Source organism: Octodon degus, unplaced genomic scaffold, assembly GCF_000260255.1.
Source record: "Octodon degus isolate 3935 unplaced genomic scaffold, OctDeg1.0 scaffold00060, whole genome shotgun sequence".
NCBI lineage: Eukaryota > Metazoa > Chordata > Mammalia > Rodentia > Octodontidae > Octodon > Octodon degus.
This window is the reverse complement of record NW_004524636.1, coordinates 259,036-280,146: the sequence shown is the minus strand read 5'-3', so window position 1 is coordinate 280,146 and position 21,111 is coordinate 259,036. Positions and strand designations below refer to the sequence as shown.

The 21,111-nt window shown below is 51.0% G+C and overlaps 1 protein-coding gene across 3 annotated transcripts in view; it reads right to left on the bottom strand.

Annotated features, from left to right (window-relative positions):
- Window positions 1-1,905: 1,905 nt before the first annotated feature.
- The window catches only part of Sirpa (signal regulatory protein alpha), a 39,574-nt gene continuing 20,368 nt past the window's right edge, over window positions 1,906-21,111 (bottom strand). For 2 of the 3 annotated variants that reach the window (XM_023718576.1, XM_023718577.1), the window contains exons 4-9: window positions 17,246-17,560; window positions 16,395-16,730; window positions 14,492-14,602; window positions 12,567-12,591; window positions 6,855-6,906; window positions 1,906-4,287 (exon numbers count right to left, since the gene is read on the bottom strand). In XM_023718576.1, coding sequence (XP_023574344.1) covers window positions 4,024-4,287; window positions 6,855-6,906; window positions 12,567-12,591; window positions 14,492-14,602; window positions 16,395-16,730; window positions 17,246-17,560 — 1,103 coding nt within the window. In that variant the 3' untranslated portion in view covers window positions 1,906-4,023. The remainder of the gene's footprint in view (window positions 4,288-6,854; window positions 6,907-12,566; window positions 12,592-14,491; window positions 14,603-16,394; window positions 16,731-17,245; window positions 17,561-21,111) is intronic. The other variant, XM_023718578.1, reaches the window with a different exon arrangement.

Below are 21,111 nucleotides of genomic sequence, written 5' to 3'. Positions count from 1 at the left end.
AGCAAAGTCCCATGCACACCAAGCCCTGAGTGTCTGCAACCCCTATTTCTCTGGGATCCCCAGTCCCCCATCATGCCCTTCCAACAGAGTGTTTTGGCAAGATGCTATGCCTCAGTATCCTTATTAAATGGGTGGTAATGAGTATGTATCTCATAGGGTAAGAGGATGGTGGGAGTGATATTGAGTAAGTTAATATTTGTACTGGGTTTAGGAGAGTGTCTGGCATATAATATGTGCTAACCTAAAAGTTAAGTGGAAGAAATCCATGTAGGTCCAATCTTGGCTACAGGAACACACTGGAGGACAGAGCCATTTGGTGTTCTCCCTGGGGAAAGTCTTCCCAGGCACTGTGTCAGGTGGGTGGGGACTCTGGGCGGAAGGACCCTTGGGCTGCTCCTCTTGCAGGGGGAGCTGGAGCCTCCTTCTCCGCTCCAAGCAAGTTGCCCAGTAAGTGCCAAGTGCTTGACTGATTTCCTGGTGGACAGAAGTGCCACTTGGCATCCATCAACTTTTCCTCACCTGCCAGCCTCCAGCCCTGGAGACTTAGACTGTGGAGAAGCTGCACGAAAGATATTCCCAGTCTCCTTGCCTAGACATGCAGCCCGTCATCCCCACTTCCCTGGAAATTCCAGCGCCTCCTTGTCCCCTGCCCTGGATTCATGCCTTGGACACCTCAACCTTGCAAGCAGCACATAGATTTCTCGGCCCAGGCTCTGAGGGAGGCACAGGCCGAGGGCGGGTGAAGGGCCAGCAGCCTGCTGAGTTCTTGGGCACAGCCAAGGTCCCAGCCTGTGAGGCAAGTGGACTGCCCGACATGTACTGGGGTGGGTGGTGATCTCCAGTGGACTGAATATATGTTGTAGCCTGTCTTAAGATTCACTGTGTGAGATGGGCCGGGTCAAGGTGCCAGAGCCTCAATGTTCCTTTCTGCATATGGGCACAAGCATAGCTATCCAGTATGAGGGAGGCTGTCAGCACAGTGCACTGGGGAAGTCAGGTCCCCACTCCAACCCAGGGAACTGACTCGTCTGTTTCCTCATATACAAAACATGGAGTGTGAGTGGTTGGGAGGGTAAAAGCAGTGAACAACTACAAAGTACCCATCGTAGCTCATAATAGCTACTGTTGAATCTACAGTCTGTTCCTATATGAGATGCATCAATCATTGACTCAGGTCAGGAATCTGGTACCAAAGTCAGGCAGCTGGGGTGTGAAGTCCAGTCATACCACATCACCCTGTGTGACTCTATGCCTTCTATGACCTCTCTGAGCCTTGTCTACAAAATGAGGCCAACAGCAGTACTGACCTCATAGAAATAAAGTTTAATGGCCTCCGGGTAAAGTGCTATCATACCAAGCACGTTAACATGAACTCCATATTAACACATCATTCCATTATCATTACTACCAGTAACACATTAGACCTGCAAGTGGTTGAGAAGGCAGGGGCTGCGGTGGCCACTTGCCCACGAGCCTCCAGGAGGGAGGGGCCACAGGCCTCTGCTCGGCAGGATGAGGCTTGGCGAGGGCCTGCCGAGTGGCATGCACAGGGCTTGGTGCTGGCAACCTCCTGGACACTCCCAGGAGCACTAGCAGGGCTTGAGCTGCCCCCATTGTGCAGATGGGCAGCTGAGTCTCAGGGAGGCAAGTTGTCCAAATTCCATAGCTATGAAGCAGAAGAGCCAGGATTCAGGCTCAGTGGTCTGTCTGGATGCCCGTCACAAGTCTACATGGGGAAACAAAGGGTTTATTCTTAAGAAGGAGCAGACCAAACGCTGCAGTATGATCCCTGGCCTGGGGCCACATCCAGTCCTTGCCTAGGTGCCCAGGACAGACAGCAGCCTCTAATGAGGCCCAAGGACAAAAATCCCAAAGAGAAGAACACATAGCATACAAGATATCATTATTACCCAGAAATCTTTATTACAAAAATATTTTGCAAGCCAAAAAGTTTAAGTTGCAACTATATACAAAATGGGGCCTGTTTCCTTCTCAACACTCTGAAAATAAACTCCCAAAACCACACTCCTTCCACAGGGCTGTTTCAACCTCTTCCATTTCCTGGAGCTCCACACACATGGCATGAGGACTCTCCAGGCTGCCCAGCCGAAGCTAAAGCCACACGCCCGCCTCACTGGCCTCATTCCCTCACCCCACCCCATTAAAATCAAACAAAATTGAAATGGCACCAAGAAAACATTCTTTCAAAATCCTGTATGTGTGTGTGTGTGTGTGTGTGCGTGCGCGCACAGACACACTTCTACACTCACATGTGCTCTCTTTGAGCAGCAAAGGGAGATGAAGGTTTAGAAGCCAACCCTTTGAAACTGAAAAACAGCTTGGGCAGGTGGCCGGGGCACTGTAGCTCCCAGATGCCATAGAGGAGCCCTGGCTTATTCAGCCAATGCTGCCCACATGGCCTGTTGGCTTGCCGCATTCCTGCATGCTGTCACATACAACATCAAGTCACTGACCACAGAGAGGTGCTGGTCTCTGCTCCCTCGCTGTACCTGCAGAAATAGGCAGGATGGCTCAGCTTCTTGCTTTGTCAGCCTGGGCCTCCTATAGCCCGGAGTTATGGACATTATTGTCTGGACTCAATGAAGACCCAATAACCAAGTTTGTAACATTGCCTGGTCCAGGGTCCAGGGTCCAGGCGGGCCCTTGCACCCAACTAGAAGGGGTCAGACAGTAATGTGGTCACAGCCTCTGCCCAGTCTGACAGACCAGCAGTGGCTCACAGTTGAGCTGTCTTGGCTGTGACCAGGATCTATTCCAGTTTCATCCCAATGGGGTTTGAGAAGTGGAAGATTAGCTCAGCGAGCTGGAAGGGGGCGATGGCTACAGGGGTGGGGCAAATGGCCCAGCTCAGTGTTGACCCCTCTGCATGTCCCTAAAGTGCTTGTGAGATGGTGGGGAGGGTGTCACTGTCCCTCTCCCCTCTGTATGGAAGAGCAGACTGAGGCATCAGATCTGGACGAGACTGTGGTGTGGAGAAGCACTGGGCAGGTGGAACGTACCACAGTGCCCTGCAACATGGCGGGGCCCAGACAGAAGGCTGAACTGAGTCCCAGGGAGAAGGCTCAATGACTGTCCCTGCCAAGTAGCTGAGAGACAGTTCTTTCCTGTGCTTAGGGCTCTGGGCCTTGGAGGAAACTCAGCTCTGGACGACAAACTGTTAAAACCTCAGACTTCACAAGACCCAACCAGAATTTCAAAACATGACAAAGAGCCAAGATAACATTGCTTTTGTTTTAAGAAAAAATAAAATGAAACAGAACAAAACAAAACACCACAGATCAAGTTTTCTAACACCTCGGCTTCAAGATTGCACAGTTCACATTTCTTGATAATTTACAGGCGTCCACGGCGATGCTGCTGAGTTAGTGCTAGCTGGAGGGAGCAAGCTTGGGTCTGGAAGGGAGAGGTAGGGCTACATGGAGTGCCCCATCAGCCTTGTCAGTGTCCCGGGAGTCCCAGAGGGGCCCAAGGTAGAGGGGCGCCAGGACCGTTGGCAGCAACCTCGCCAAGTTTTGGGACGCAGATCTCAGTTTTTCCAGCTTCTCCATGGATGGAGCAGTTCAATCTAAGAGGAAATTTTTTCCCAAAGCCCCAGGTGGATGGAGGAAGCAGGAGGAGGTGGACTCTTCTCTTCACCCTAGAGGATAGGGAGCCAGAGTATCGAGGAGGGAGCTCAGAGTCTCCAAGATCACAACCAGACTGGTGCCCGATGACCAGTGACACAAGTTCTTAGATCTCAGGCACCTCTGGTCGACTCCAGGCCACTTCCCTTACTGGTTTGGCCGCATCAACCTCCAGATGTGGGACAGAATTAGGGGGCAGGGCTGCCCTGGATGAGCTGAAGTGCCAAGGGTGGTGGCAGACAAGAGCCACCCTCACTCCTGGTTCCAGGGCCTGCACCACTTGGCCATCGAGAACTGGCTGGCTGTCTGTCTTCACTACAGCCCCTCCACATGGGACAAGAAAGCTTGTGAGGACAGGCCCGAGGCAGAGCAGTCCCACTCACTTCCTCTGGACCTGGACACTGGCATATTCTGAGAAGGATGGCTCAGGCTTGGGGGTCGACGGTTTGTGCGCCCGGTTGAGATGGACCATGTCCAGGTCAGCGTAGGTGAGGGTGTCCTCTGGCCGGGGTGGTGGGCCAGTCTGAATGCTGGCGTACTCTGTGTGGTTGTTGGACTCAGCAGCCCGGGGAGCAGGCTTCTTTTCCTTGGGCAGATTCAGATCTGCATATGTGATGTCATTGATGTCATTTGTGTCCTGGATCTAAAGGAGATGGAGAGAAAGCCATTCTGGAACCCTCCATCTGCTCACCCATCAATGGGGTATCAAGCCTGGGCTCGGCCGCAAATTAGGCTTCTTGTCTTGTCAGTTACCTGGCCTCAGCCCTACTTCCTCCTGATAGGCCTTTCTGAAAGGATAATGTGGTCACCTCACAGCCTACATCAGCAGCACCTCTAGGCGGGGATCACCCAGTTCTCATCTCCCTTTTCCCACACTTCTGTCTGGTGTCTGCCCTTCTTTCTCCTTATAATGAATTCTAAAGTGCATCGCAGTCCACATACTTCCATCCTAAAGATGTTCCCCTGCCCTCCCTGCCCTTTCTGCCTGTGGCTGGGCCCAGGCCCTAGGCTTCCTCCTCACAGCACCCACTGCCAATGTGACATCTGCTCAGGGGCCCGATCAGGGGAGGCCCCAGGCTTCCTCCTCACAGCACCCACTGCCAGGGTGATGTCTGTTCTGGGGCCTGGTAGGGGTGAGGCCTCATTCACTCATGTATTTATTCAACAATATTAACTAATAATTTGTTATGCTACAGACAGCGAGGCTGGCACAGAAGTGCCGCTCCTGTTGAAGGGATGAACAGATGGCTACCTGGCTGGTGGGGTTATGGGTGGATGGAAGATTGCAGAGGTGAACTGGAGGCACAGGCTCTGGGATCAAAAGGTCTGGGTTTGAATCCTGGTTGTTTTTTCTATATGAAGAACTTTGGGTAATTTATTTAATATTTCTAGACCTCAGTTTCCTTATGTGTAAAATAAGGAAAACTATAGTTTCTATCACCAGGGCGTTTACAAGGACCAAATGAAATCATCCAGGTAAACATTTAGAACAGAATCTGGCATGTAGTGATTCTGTTTCCTTCCTTCCTTCCTTCCTTCCTTCCTTCCCTCCCTCCCTCCCTCCCTTCTCTCCCCCCACCTCTTTTGCTTTCTTGTTCCTTCATTTGTTTTTTGAGGTAGGCTCTCACTATGTAGCCCAGGCTGGCCTAGAACTCATAGTCATCATCTTTCCTTGGCCTCCTGAGTACTGGGATTACAGACATGTCACCTTGATGGTGACGCTTTCAATAACAGTTTCCAGTCACCATCAACCACTTACCAAACCCGAATCCTTCCTACATACTCATCTTTGCACTGGCAACTGTGCCATGAACTTATGATGAATTACAGCCTCTGCTCCCCTGCTCTCAGCCTCTGCTCAGAAGCAGAGCAAGCCCCCCCCACCCCGCTCACTGTGCAGGAGGGCAGGTGCTCCTCCCAGCATTCAGGACTTGCCAGCCCCTCCTCATCACACAGGTCACTTCATTTAGGCCTCACTACAACCTTGCCTGGAAGAATTATTGAGCCTATTTTACGGGGGATGAATTCAGACCTGTGGCGGCTCCGTCATTCAAAGTCACCGAGCTGGAGAAGAACCCGTGTGTTGGGCCCTACAGCTGTGGTCTCCCACACCAAGGTCCCGAGCCACAGGTGCTCATGCACAGCTGCCCAGGAGGCCCAGGCAGACCCTGCTGGAGGCCCGCCTGTCACTGGGACCCGAGGCACAGCCCTGCTGCCCAGCACAAGTGGTCAGGACCATTCTGCTCCTGCTTTTAGTGGGAGCTCAGTAATTTTGGGATGTGGATTTGTATAGGTTGCAGTGCCCAGGTTGTCTCACCACCCTCACCCCTTCCCCAGAAGAAAGCCCCAAAATGATTGGGAGAAGGTCTCTCTCTCTGGCCTGATTGGAAAGCATTTTGTATTTGCTAATTATGACCCAAGCCGTGCCCAGGGCTGCAGTGGGTCAGGATGGCTGGCCAAGGTGTCTGGCCTATAAATGCCACCCCACCACCCTCCCAGCAGCCAGGCCCTTCACAGATTATGTCTAAAATGATGCCAACAGCCTGGGAATGTCAAGGACAGCTGGCACTCTCTCCGCCCAGGTCAGAGCAGGGCCTGTCTCATTACCAGGCGCTGAGAGGCCCTGCGCCTCCGAGGTCTGACGGCATCCGCTGGTGACAGGCAGGGCTCTTGTTTCTCAGAAACAGGCCAGCTATGTTGCCTATGCAGTCTCCTCTGCAATGTCGAGGAGAAATTGCTGGGTCAAGGGAGGGCTTCTGGGTGAGAGGTAATTAATGACACAAGGTCTTTCCATCAGCATAGGCAAGAGAGGCCCTGGAAGGTCCTGCTGTGCAACTCTTCTGGGAAGGACTGGCTGCAAGGAGAAGGCGGGAATGAGCTGTGCACTCCTGGTAGAGGAACCCGCCTGAACCAATGCCAGGAGGCGGAAGGAGCAATGCACGCGAGAAGAGGCCACAGCCAGACTTCATGGGACACGTGAAGAAGGGTGTCCTCTAGAGTTGTACCATGAATGGGCAGCAGAGAGCAAAGCAGGCTGCACCAGAACAGAGAGGGAATCAGCAGAGGACAGGGAAAAACTGACAAAAGTATGGATTTTCACCGCCCGCCCCCATCTTCCTCTCTAGGGACAGTCTTAATTTAGAACCTGATCTGCAACTCTGGTTGCTGCAGGGAAATCACGCCCTGACTTTCCCAGGCAGGCCAGCTCACCAAGGACTGTACCTGGGTGATTTCTCTGGCATTCTTCTCGGGCTCATGCAACCTAAAAAGGAAAGAGACACAGATAAAAATACCCGCACTATCTCAAGTGCTCATGCAAATCAATAAGAATAACATTTAGGTTCTACTTCCTATATGGGTAGAGATGCGGATGAATGATTCACAACAGAAATACAACTGCTTATCAAATGTTTGGACAAGGAGACCCACTGCACTAACAAGGGTTTTTTAAAACAATGCCCTGTTTTGTTGTTGTTGTCATCTTTTTTTTTAACCTGTGTTGGCCAGGAACTTTAAAATGGCAATGCTCAGAGCAGGTGGTGTGGGGAGGGTCTGCTAACAATGACGGGTGCTTTCATAATACCACTGCTGGAAGACACAAGCCAGGGCCATCCTTCAGGGAAGCAGCTGACAAAATCAAGACAATTTTTGATTCACAACTGCACTTTGTTGTGAATGCAATATAGACAATGCTTTCAAAAGATGGTCATCATGGTGCACACAGAGCCCGGGCAACTTAGTGAGACACTGTCACAAAATAACAAAGAGCTGGGGATGTGGCTCAAAGGAAAGGCCTTGGGTTCAATCCCCAGTACTACAGAACAAACAAACAAACAGACAAAGCCCAAAACATCTTTATGTACAAAGATGTGGCCTAAGCAGGAGTGGGGAGGGGGAGCTTTCAACCCTGAGTCTCTGCACATTAAGACCAGTTTAGGAAATTAAAAAAAAAAAAAAAAGAAACTTATAGATTAAGACCTCACGGGGCTGGGGAAATGGCTCAGTAGAATAAGCGCTTGCTTGGCAAGCGCAGGGCCCTGAGTTCAATCCCCAGTACCGCAAAAAATAAATAAATAAATAAATAAATAAATAAATAAATAAATAAATAGACAGACCTCAAAGATTCATGAGAGTTTTTTAAGTTATAGATGATTACCCTGAGATAATGGGTGAAAAGGCAAGTCCTGGTTATCTGTGGGCTAATCTCAGTGACGAAAAATGTGGGGTAAAACTGGAAGCAAAGAGCTAACAGCAGCAGTCTTTGTGGGGTATTTTTCTTCATTTTAGTTTCTACATTTTCCAAATGTTCTATATTATAAATATCTATGTATTACCATTTAAAAAAAGAAAAGAGAAAGACCAAGACATCCCAGTTAATCAAAAAAACTGTTCATGCCCTTGATTCTGTAATTGGAGGCTGTGGCAGGGCTGGCGGAAGGGTCACAGTCAAGGTGATGCACCCAGCAGAAGCCCCAGGTGGGCAGGGCTACGTGCATTCCCAAGCCAGTAATGCCGGGACGCCAGGCTGGGGCTGTGGGTGCTGAGCCATGGGGCCTGGTGGCAGGTTATCAGGAGAGCTGGCTTGAGTGTTTGGCCCAGAAGGCAGTTCTGGGGCACAGCAAACCCTAGGGGGCCACAGCTCTCCAGGACTGGGGACAGGCTGGTAGGGGAGGGTGCAGGTCTGTGCACCCCACTGGCTTCCAGGCCTTCTGCAGCTCCCCATGCCTGTTGACTCAGGCACCCGGGCCACCCTGCTCAGAAGTGCCATGTGTCCTGGTTATAGGCTGGGCTCACCCACCCCCAGCCTTGCTGAGCCACATGCCCACCCCCTGCTGTTTCAGCACTGCATGCTTAGGCAACAGCTCTGAAGGACCCATGGCCACTTTTTCTTAACCTCTGAGAATCCTTCAAGAACTAACCATGTTGTGGGCTCCTTGGGAAGGCTCCATCAACAGTGCTGGACAGGCCGGTTGCCCCTCTGTGATGAGCTCAAGGCTCCTAGCCCACTGTCCACTCTGTTGTGCATCACCATCTTCCCTCTTGCTGCCACGCATGTGCAGAGGCCTGGCAAGCAACCCAGAGTGAACACTGGCTGGGCTGCCCCAGAGCCTTTGCACAGGTAGCCCTCCTGCCCTTTTCTAAGGGAAAGCTTCCCTGAACCCTCAGACTCCACTGTAAGAGTGCTGGGTTTTTCTCTTTCAGACCTCGATTTCATCTAACCAATTATCTTCTTTTTTCCTGCCCATCTGTCCGTAGGCCTTTCTACTTCAGTGAGCGGCATTGCTATGGCTCATCCTGAGCTCAGGCTAACCGGGAAACCATCCCTGATACTTTTCTCTTTTTTCTTGCCCCAGGTCTAATCCACTCCATGGCTGGTTGGCTCCATCTCCCAAATCCATATATCAAATCCAACTGCCCCTTCATCTGCTGCATTTCCGCTTCCTGAAGTGTCCCCTCCATGCTTCCTGCCTCCATTCTGCACATTTAAAATGCATGGATGATGTCACATCTCCTCCGCCCCCCATCATAGTGAAATCCATCTCCTTCCTGCACTAAGCAGCAAGGAAGGCACGGCCAAGCTGCTCTGGATTCCCGCCTCCCTCCTTCCTTCCCTCCCTCCCTGCTCCTGCTACCTCAGCCTTACCTCTCTCTGCTCCTGTCCAAGTGTTCCTGCCACAGGGCCTTGGCACTGGCCACTTTCTGTCTGCCCTACTCTTGCCCCACACCTGAGCTGCTCCTTCTGCGGCCTCGTAATGTCACCTCTGAGAGGCCTTCCCGGGTCAGCCCCAAGCCCTACCCTCTGCTAACTCCTTCCCTGCCTTTCCTTATCTTGTCAGTCATGCAGTGCACTCTTGTACTTTTTTTTTTTTTTTTTTGCGGAACCAGGGATTGAACTCAGATCCTTGCGTTTGCCAGTCAAGCGTTTATCCTGCTGAGCCATCTCCCTGGCCATGCAGTGCACTCTTTACTAAGCTTCTGGTGAGCTAATCGGCCTCCCTGAGGGGCAGCAAAGTCTTTGTCAGGAGGGTGAGGCCTGCTTTGTTCCCTTCTGAAACCCCAACTCCTAGCACTGGGCAGGCACAAGCTCAGCATGCTGCAAAGATTTGCTGAATGAATGAATGAGCTCTTCTCCTATCAGACCTCAAGTGGTAGAGGACCAGGCTTAGCATCTTTTCTGTTTCCCTTTCGGTCCCCCAGCTCAAGCTTGGCACCAAGCTGGGCTCAATCCAGATGGATAAATGAGAGAATCACGGAAGCTCAAGAATAAATGAAGTGCATGTTCGACAAAGGAACAAATGGCCGGCGGATGAACCCCAGTGCCCAATTAAGGGAGCAGAGCACAGCAGCCCTCTCCTGTCTGAGCCAGGATGTGACAGGCGAACTTGGGCCTGCGCAATTTTAACCCAAGGACTCAGCAACAGCAGGTGCCTCATGCCTCACGGCCTGCAACCTGAAGGGCCCTTTGAGCTCAAAGCAGTGATCTCCTCCTCACACCCTCCCGGAGGGGAAAGCATCTGATCCCAGCGAGCAGAGCTGGCTGCATTGAATGGGCAATGGCCACTGCCGCGCGCTGGCAGCCATCACTTTGGTTTAGAGAGAGATGAAAGGAGCAAGTGATCTCATGGCTCCCTGGGCAGCACACGATGGAGAAACACGAGACGGGCAGAAAATGGTCTGATCCTTTGGAGAAGAAGGGAAGCAGCAGGGGGAGGAGGACCCAGGATGGGAATTACCATGTCGGTGGGAATCGCTGCTGGAGCCTGGTCCCAGCGCCCCCACTGTGGGCCCTGGGCACAAACATCCTAAGATTCCTCTAAGCTTCAGAAGCCTCAAGCATATGATCAAGGTTCTCTAAGCATGGCTCGGGACAGCAGCACCAACACTTGAAGAACTTGCTGGACATACACATTCTGAGTCAGGGAACGTGGGGTGCAGCCTGTGGGATTCTGCTACATGCACAAGTGCAGGCCGCATGGCCCTATGACAGACAGATGGCAAAAAGCTCTGAGGGTTTGGAGAAAATAAAAATCACAAACAGGATCATATGTGTAGAGGGCCAGGTCGGTAAGCAGGGTTAAGTGTTGGATGAATGGTAGATGCAACTGCTGTTGTGGTCATTGTCACTGATGCCGATATTGTCCTTTTCTTGCAGAACTTGATGGTATAAAATAAGGACTAAGTAAAACAACGAAACAGGAGAGAGAATAGAGGGGGGAGGGGGATAGGAGGAGGAGGGGGAGGGGGAGGAGGAAAAGGAAGAGGAGGAGGAAGAGGAAGAGGAGGAGGAGGAGGATGATGAGGAGGAAGAGGAAGAGGAGGAGGAGGAGGAGGAGGAGGAGGAGGAGGAGGCAGCAGCGGCGTGTTTCTGGGGATTCAGAGGGCAGGTCTCAGTGGAGCTCTCAGTGGTGGGGGATGGTGCTTATCTCTTTTTTTTTTTAAATTTTGTTTATTTATTTTTTTTTTGTGTGTGTGGCCAGCTCAGCCCACCTGGGGGCTGGGCTGGCTGGCATGTGGTGCTGGGGGATCGAACCGCAGTCCCTGTGCTTTGCTAAGCTTGTTCTAAGTAGGTGCTTTAGACCACTGAGCCATCTCACCAGCCCCATGGTGCTTATCTCTTGGTTCACTGGCTCCTTTAACAAACCTCTGTGGAGCCCCCACCCCACTCCAGGGATGGGGTCATATGAGGCGCTATTAGCTGTGAGCTTGCCCAACATGGTCCCTGTCCTGAAGAAGGGTGTTATGAAATGAGGACAGGTGAAGAGGCACCTTGAGCACACCAGCATGGGCTCACAGGAAGCCCCTGGGACTGGAAGTCATGTCCTCAAAGACTCAGAAAGGACAGGAGGTGACCAGGTGAGAGGACACAACTCCAGGGGTGTGTGTGTATATGTGTGTGTGTGTGTGCGTGTGTGTGTGCGTGCATACGCACATGTATATGTAGCTACTGAAGGTTCTTTAAGACAGAGGTGCCCAAAGCTTGTTAACTCTGCCTTCATTTCATTATCTGTCTCTTTTACTACCTTAAACTTTGGGTCAGAACCCTGCTCAGCTCTGCACTTAAGCATGTTAATCACTTAAGGAGAGTGTGCATAATGGGCTTCTTAGCTCTCAGTTTACCTAACTGATCTCATCCCTCTTCAAGACTTAGGACACAGTGATATGACCCATAAGGGCTTCTCTAGGGCCACCTTGCAGAACCAGCCCTGAGGTGATGAGCAAGCAGACCCCAGCCCACACAACTGCCCCAGCTGGCACCTTTCCTTTGCTAAGGAGCCAGCCTGATCCAGCCTGACCAACAACAGAGCTGAGCACCTTTCAGCTCTTCACCTCAGGCTGAAGACCTTCCCATTTTCTCTTCCTTCTCAAAGCTTATGCCTGTGGGTTCATGCTCTTTGGCTCCGGCTTAATTTCTATTGTCACTGAGATACAAGTTCCTTTGTGTATGCCACCACCCTGAGCCGTGACCAGGGTTCATCCATCACCGAGCACTGCCCAGTCCACACTGTGCCCAGGTATTCAATAGTTAAGGAAGGGAGGGAGGGAAGGAGGGAGGGAGGGACCAGGGAGGGGGAAGCGGGAGGCAGGAAGGAGTGTGCAACCTGGGTCTGGGGGGTGAGTCTGTAGTGGATGCAGGATGCCTGTGATGGCAGGAGGCTTACAGATTTCTCCCTGTCCACAATGGATTAGATAAGGCCTCTCTGTCTGTGGATAGCAGCCGAGCAAAGTGTACCACAGGACATGGAAACCCACTCGGGAGCACCCACTGGGCAGCAGCAACTAGGAACAGGCCCGGTGTGAGCAGGTTATAAGAAACAAACAGGAACATCCACAGGCACAAGAGTGAGGGTCAGTGGTGTTGTTCGGAGCTGCCACACACCAAATAATAACTGCGAAAGTGTCCCCGCCCAGTGACGCACTTACCTTGTAGAAGAAGTGGACCCCTTAGCTGAAAAGGAAAGGAAATAAAAGCCAGTTATTTAACAAGAAACATATTTTTTCTTATTTAAGTATTTTATGGGGGTGGGGGAAAGGTTTGCCACCAGGAGGAATTATTGAACTCTTTTTTTTTTGGGGGGGGGGACTGGGGATTGAACTCAGGACCTTGTACTTTCTAGGCGGGTGCTTATGCCACTGAACTATATCCCCAGTCCTGTATCACCAAAATCTTACATTGAGAATTTCAGGGTACCTCATGTCCAGCCAAGTGGATGATGTCCTGGGTGATCCATTACCTTCCACAGGAACCCATGGGGAGCAAGCCAGGCCTTCCCGCCTCACTTCTGGGAGATTCCAAGGGTCATGGAAGCTGGGGGGAGATCAGACGCCCTCCCTCTGTGGCCCAACACACCCGCTGCATGCCCCTAGGTGGGTCGCTTCCTCTGAGCTTTTGCAACTCTCAGGGTTGGCTCGGACACACATTTATTTATGTGTTACAGCAGTGCTTTCCAAGAAGGAAAGCATGCCTGTCTGCTTCAGAGGTCTGACACCTGTGATACAGGAGCCCCATGGAGAAGCCTCTGGGGCTCAGCAGCCATCTGACTCCCATTTTGCTATAAAATTGTAATTAAAAAACAGCATGCACAACCAAATGTGCTGGTGCTGCGGGTACACAGACTGCAAGTCGCCACAGTGTGGGCACTCACTGCCTACTAGGCAGGCTGGGCCCAGGCGGGGGCTCCTTCTGAGGTGAACAGCACAGTGGCTTTGGCATCTCATGGCTGAATGGAGGCCCAGGGATCTGGGTGCTGGCACGAGATGTCATGGGGATCAAGTGACTGGACCATGAATGCTCTTGGATGACTCCAGTCTACAGGTTGAAATGGGGACATTCACTGGGGCACTAATGGGTGGAGAAGTGGTGGTCTTCCAGAGCCCATGAAGGACAAGGAGGACTCCTCAGGGTGGAGGGATGGCATGTACAGTGGCCCTAGACAGTCCTTGGCTTCAAGTCCTTCCCCTACTATCCGGCTGTGAGGCTCTGAGCAAGCCTTTTAACATGCCCATGCCCATGTCATTTGTAAAATGGGTTGGTGACACTGCCCCTAGGGTCTGTGATACGATCTGCGCCATTCCTGCAAGGCATAGGAGCAGCACACACATGTGGGAATGGCAGGGTGGGTGAAGAGACAGAACCACAGACCAGCACCAGATCCCCCCAGTCAGGGGTTAGGGGGTCTCTGCTGCATCTGCAGATCTCCAGACCTTTTCCTTCTCAGTAACACAGACCTGACCCCACAGTGGTGAGCTCACACGTGCCAGACTGGGGCATGGCATCTGGGGCTGAGCCTCAGAAAGGAGGGATGGGATCGCACCAAGGTGCATCACACCAACTGCAGGAGCTGACATTCTCTGAGCACTCACAGGCCAGGCCCTGCCCTAACCTTTCATTTATGGTATCCATGCAGCCTGTACTGGATAGTAGGTGGGACTAAATTAGTCCTTTCCCTCCTAGTCCTTTAGCCAGGCTGAGATATGGAAGAAGAAAGCAGAAGCCTACTAGGCGGCTGGAAGACTGCTCCTCCTTGAAGCCCATAATAGAAGCTCCAAGTCCCCTCTTCCCACCATGGCAACTCCCCTCTTTCCACTTCCGTGTTCTGCCTCAGTAGTGTTCTTAGGAAGATCTGAGGCCTGGAGCTCATGGTTGTGACAGCGATTCTGCAACCATGAGGGCGACACCACTGTGGACCCTCCCCAGTTCAATGGCCCACCTGGTCACTAGCCCAGCACTGCTGCTTCTGTTCTTCTTACCAATATAAGTCACTGCCGCCCAAAGCACTTAGTGGGTGCCCCCTCTGGGAAGGACAACCCAGGAGCAAAGCTTAGGGAGGAAGAGGGAGCCTACCCACCTTTCTTCTGTCTGATTCGGAGGAGGTAGAGGGTCGCCATCAGCAGGACTACCAGCAAGGCACAGACCACACCCACCACGATAAAGATGTTCCAGTTGTCAGCAGTTGTTGCTGCATGGAAGAGAAGCTTCACGTAGGTAGATCAAAAGGGAAAAAGAAAAGCCCACTGCCTCTCCACCCCGCTATGCTGGCACCATGCATGGAGAACATCTGGCTGGGCTTTCTCAGATGTCTCCAGCCACATGAGCACGCAGAAGGTGTACACACAGCCGCCCAGAAGGGTCCTTTAGGAGGGGTACAAACACCAAGCTGGGGGCCAGGAGGGAAGATGCTGCTTCTGACAAGTACAGATGACACCAGCTACAGGGTGAGTGCAGTGGCCTGATTCCCGAGGAACCGAAGCACGCTCCTTCTCATCTGGAATGACCAGAGTGGCCACAGCAGCAGCATAGACCCATCTCAGACACTTGGTCAGCAGCTGCCTGTCAAGCAAGGCACGAGGGTCAGGGGACAGGACAGAAGAAGCATGGACAGGCCAGCTGGCTAGGGGTCACTGTAGAGGCCCAGGGGCTGACCATATATCTGTGCTCGGAACCTGGCCCACAGCCTAGGAGCTCAGCATCAGGACACATAAGGACATAGCAGCTTGGGGACACAGGGCACAGGCTGAAGGGCCTAGAGCACTGTGGTTAGTCAGGGACGGGGCTATACAACACAACACGTAGGTTCAAATCAGTGCCTTAAGTAGACACAACCTGGGGCAAAGCAGCTGAGCCCTCTCCCTGCTGGCTGCTTCTGCTGCTCCCAAGGCCAATGACAATCTACATCATTGGCTAACTCTGAGGCTACCTAAGTAGTCAACTACCCAACTGACACCTCCAGCCTTTCTACAGGTCCCTGCTGAGTGCCCACTGTGCACTCTGAAGCTATGATGCTGAACAAGACAATTACAGTCACTTCCAGCTGAGACTCAGTGCTGACAGATCCCAAAGTTCATGACCAACATAGCTACGAGCAAGCAGAGGCTTAGAGAGAGACACTGACTTGTCTAAGGTCACAAAACAAGTTTACGAAAGAACCAGAGCAGAAGGTCCTATATTTTGTGAAAACTGGGCATAAGCATAATCAAAAGGGCGCTATGACACAGCCCTGGGACTCTGTCTTTTGAGGATTCCCTGAAGGATACAAGATGAAATGGCCCCATTGTAATGCATACAAAGGTTCTGGGGATGGGACACTCCATGGGCACTGAAAGGCCACCAAGGTTCAGCTATTTTCAACAAAGATCTGTACATTGGTCACACACTGGAAGGGGCTCAGAATCACTGCCTGGACATCCTGAACCATTTCCACTCTCTGGAAGAGTGGAAATAGGACCTTTGTCCTTAACAACTGTACCCATGTCCTTGAAACACTCCTCAGGCGACTGTCCCAGGAAACAGCTACACATGGCAGAATATGTGCAAGGACGTTCCCTGTAGCATCAACTGTCCCTGAGCCCAACCACAAACATTCTGAACACCCACCAGGCACACACATCAGCCAGGGACACCAACCAGCAGACTCTGAAGGAGCAAGGGGATGGGGACACAGGAACAAGAACATAACACCTGTTATATGGGGAAGGCAGCAGGCAGGGGACCAGGAGAGGATGGCCTCTCACTCGTTTTCTTCTTGCTTAATATCTATTTCGGTCAAAAAAATCCACTGAGATATACATCAAAGTCTATTAAGTAGTGACTCTTGGAATATAGATTTGGGCAAGGGAAGCTGAAGTGAGAGTTCTACTTTATGTTTATAGACTTCTATATTGTTCTATATGAAGTATGAATACTACTTTAAACATTTTTTGAAATTAAGATAAAATTTAAAAATAGCTAGTCAGCTGGAGAGGTAGCCTCACCAGGGGTGGTATCGATGCCCTCCTTTTTCGGGGGGACAGAGACCTGCACGGTCAGGTTTCTGGTGACAGCTGGCTGCCCATCGTGCTCCACCTGGCAGGTGAGCACCACGTTCTCCCTGTGAGCAGATGAATTCACCAAGATCCAGCTTGTCCAGTCGTAGGTCCCATCCTTGTTCTCGGTGACGTTCGAGGGTGTTTCCATACGGGACACATTTCCATTCTCCAACCAGGTCAGGTTCAGGGGCCTTTGGGGATAGAACGTCTTCACCTGGCAGGTGACGTTCACCTGGTTCTCTGTCATTGTGGGCTGCTGAGTGACCTCCACGGTGGGCAGAACTGAAACAGCACAGGCAGAAGCTCTGACTGTATGGCATGGACAGGTCACAGAGGACCTGCACAGGTCCCTCCAGTGCAGCCAGGGACCCACTAGGACAGTGCTAGGCATGCAGCAGGGGCTGTAACACTTAGGGTTTGCACATAAATGAAATCACTATTCACAGCATCCAGCACACAGTAGGTGCTCAGGAATGGTGGCTTCTCATAGGACAATAATGAGTGAAATAAACAAGTGTAACCCCTGGCAGGAAGTTAGAATGCAGTAACTGGAGCAGAATAAATGTAATCACTGGGCACATGGGCATTGATCATAGTAGGTGCCTGGAAATAGTAGTTACTGTTGGTAAAACAAAAGCAACTACCAGCATGGTGCACATCACAGGGTAAGCGTCCACATGCACACAGTAGGTGGCCTGCTGGGAATGAGATTCCAGGCCATTGGGCCTAGGTACAAAAACCAGCAGGGAGGATCATGCTTGGTGGGCAGGAGTGGGGTCAGGGTCAGGGTCATCTACCTCGGATGCTGGCTGATATGTTGGCAATCCCACGTAGGCCCCTCTCCAAGGTGACATGTCCCACCTCACAGATGACCTGTGAGCGAACATCCCCGGGGGCCAGCTCCACCTTGGCTGTGCTAGAGACGTTGTAGGAGACGCTTTCTCCCGTGGGATCCACGCTGATATGGGAGGCAAGGAGTTCATTCCCATTTTTGAACCACTTCAGGGTGATCTCTCGGGGGGAGAAGCCATAGGACTCGCAGGTGAAGCTCACCGTCTGTCCAGAGGTGGCCCTCGACACAGGGCCCGACACCACAGGGAGAGAGGGCTTGGCTACAAAGGAGCATTTACAGACAAGAAACATGATTGCAGTGACCACCACCGATGGCAAGTGAGCGACGCTGTAAGGGACTTTCCTAGGCACTGTCATGGGGGATCAGGTGCTGGGCTGAGGCCAGGCCCTGTGCACATTGAGTACACTGAGTGACACCCCCAGCCACAGACATCTGTGACCCCCCTAAGAAAGCTGTGGGGCAATATCCTTAGCCTCTGGCTTCGGCCTTAGGGTAGTATATCTGCTCAGCCAGGAAGTGAGAAAGGGTGAAACCCAGGTGAAACCCTGGGTTGAGGTCAAAGTTCCTCTTTCTCTACCAGGAAGTTTCCAGCAATCTGGCCACGGGGGGGGGGGGGGGGGGGGGATCACGGACAGGGCTAACCCTTTGCGTTGCTACCTGCCAGCCTGCCCAGAAAACCCTGCTACCTGCCAGCTCCCCTGAAAACCCAAGCATTCATAGAGGGTAATATAGTGGACGAAAGGCACTATGGCACGCATGCCCATATAAACTTGAATCTGGTGGGGGCTATATCAGAGATGTGGTGAGTACATCCTAGAGCTCTATCTGTGACAAGAGACAGCTTCAGTTCTCCTTCCTGTTGGTCGTGAGGGTGAAATGGTGCCCTGAAATCATTTTGCTTTGGACAAACCCAGGAGATGCTACCGAAAAACGAACACACACAGATGTATATTTAACCAGACTTTATTCCCATCGAAAGTTCTCCCTGTAGGTACTTAGGCATTTACTCTGTACTTTCCTTCTTTCCATAAATATGCCAGTAGGTCTGTCCTATTCTAAGCTCTGAATTTGAAAGGGAGAGGCTAAAAGGATATTTGCCCGAATCTAGGATCTTTTGTTGGGTCAGTCTGAAGTTGGTAACAGATCACCCAGTACACAGAAAGCCAAAGGGGCTAAGGTCTCAGTTGCTAATTAATTACAAGAGATACAGACACAGGTGTACTGAGCAGGCAGCTCTCCCTGCTCCTGAAAGCACGCAAAATGAGTGAAGGCAGTTTGCCCTGTATAGGTCCTAATGGGTGTCTTCAAATTGCTAATTATTACCCAGAACTATCTATAAAAGTCACAAGGCAGCAAATATCACACATATTTCCATTTGTAAATATTTAACTTGCTCCCTAACATCCACCAAACATAGTAAGATTGAGTATGTGTCCCTTGAATAAGTCAAGCCATCAGGACACCAGTAGCCCACAAGACCCTAAATGGGCTGGTGACTGCAGACCGGCCCTTCGTATGAGGGGTCTCCTAGCTTTAGATCAAATGAACTGCTGACAGAATATACATTTTTAAAAATTGTATCTGTACTGAAAATGAACAGATCTTCTTGTCATTACTCCCTAAATAACACAGTGTAACAACTATTTAGATAGCACTTGCATTGTATTAGTTACCGTATGGATAAGCAACCTAGAGAGGATTTAAAGTACATGTGAGGGTGCTCGTGGGTCATAAGTTAAGACCACACTACTTCATGTGAAGGAGTGAGCAGCTTTGGGTTTGGTGTCCTTGCGCTCCTTGGACCAACCCCCACAGAACTGAGGGCCACATGCAGTCACCAGTTATGGAGTTCCAGGGAGCCTGGCACTGGTGCCCCCTCTGTTATCATCAGTCCCCTGAGGGGGTCCGAGGTGAGCCCTGTTATGGGACAAAGCTCAGAGAAGAGTGTGGCCAGCCAAGGACACACAGGATGAGGACAGGAATAAAGAGCTGGGCTCATCTCACCTGAGAGAAGCGGTCTAACTTACTACCTGTCCTTTATCTTAGCCTCAGTGTCACCTTCTGTACCAAGTGAATGAGAACACCACCCACCCTGGCAAAATGAGGACGAATGTACAACCCAGTGCCAGCACAAAATAAGTGCTCAACAAATAACACTTATCACTGATATCATTACTATTTTTTTAAAAAAATAAACCTTTTATTCTTTAGGCCGACAGAAAACACAACAAAAGTATGGCAACACCAGGAAATTCTCAGACCTGTTCCTGCAGCTGCCATGAAAAACCTGACTGAAATAAGAACAGAAACCACCAAATTCTGACTCTTTCTCTGTCTTTATAACAATCACCTCAAGATGAGGTTGGTAAAAGGGCTTCTGAAACATGGACAAGATCCAGGCACGTCCTCCAGTGCAGCTGTTTACAGAAAGCTGAAAGCTCTGCAAAGGGAGGATAAATTCCTCAGTGACATTCTGGGTCACTCGAGTTCCACCACGAAAGAGTTCTGTGCTGAAAATCAAGGGTTCGCCAGGCTCCAGCGCCTGTCCAGACACAAACACGCATAAGAGGCAGGTCGCACATGGAAGCTGGCATCTGAGCAGTCTCTGTCTGGGGGCTCTCAGGGTTTCTCAGTGGCCCTACCACTGTGCCCTGAGAGATGTCCCTGTCCTGCCACATGGGCCGGTCGCGTTGCTGAGCCTGGTCTGTTCTAACCTGAAGCATCTCACACCCCAGCTCCATGGGGAGTGACTTTTGCCAAAGGAAAGAAAGCTCAACTCTTCGTCCATGGCCTCAGGAATCAGCTGCCAGAGCAGGAGCTGAGCCACCTATTAGCTGCGACTGCCTACACACAAGACACAGCATGTGGATTTGTGACACCTCCAGGGTCAAGATGAAGCCACCATCCTCACCCAGGTAGAGGAGTTGTGAGGAGACTTGACTGCTAGCACATTCAGGAAGGAAAACAGTCAATACCCACAGGCATTAGGGACACTGACTCTGACCTCACAGGCCTCTTCTGGGGGTCTCCCTCTCATGCAGCATGATGGATATACAAATCATCACGATAGCGCTGCTGTAACAGCACACATTCGTATCAACTTGAACGTCCACCTACAGAAGACTGTCGAATGTACCCTGATATTTGCAGACACTGCAGCATAATGCGGCTGTTAATGCACGGCTCTATGTAACCATGTGAATCTCAGGAAGGGCTGACCTGTACAAAAGAAGCTTTCCAACCACCAACGAGCCATGGTCTCTGAATGTCTGTGGCCAGCTGAACCTTTCAGAAACCAATGAAGAACACAAATTCTGGCTCCCTGCTCAGTGGTTCAGGTCAAAGAACTTCTATTCAGCATCTACTGTGTATTTGGCTCCTCTGTGGAGCAAATATCTAGCATTGGGGCAGCAAGAGGCCTGACCTGGACTCAGGTCTGTGCTCTGTTCCCTATCTGGGGACTAATTCGCCACATCTGGGCCTGAGACGCCCATCTGTTAATGGGTGAGTTAAATGGTCTAAAGGTCTTTGTGACAAATCTCCACACTGATTTCCATAGTTGTTGTACCAGTCTATACTCCCAGCAACAGTAGAGAAGGGTTCGTTTTTCCCACAGCTCCATCAACATTTGTTATTTATTTTATTTTATTATTTTTTTTTTTAATGCTGATAGCTGTTCCTTCTGGGGTGAGACGGAATCTCAGTGCTGTTTACTTTGCATTTCTTGGATAACCATTTGACCCAGCTATTCCTCTTCTGGGTACTTCACCAGAAGAATTAAAAACCACAACAATATATGTGCACTCAAGT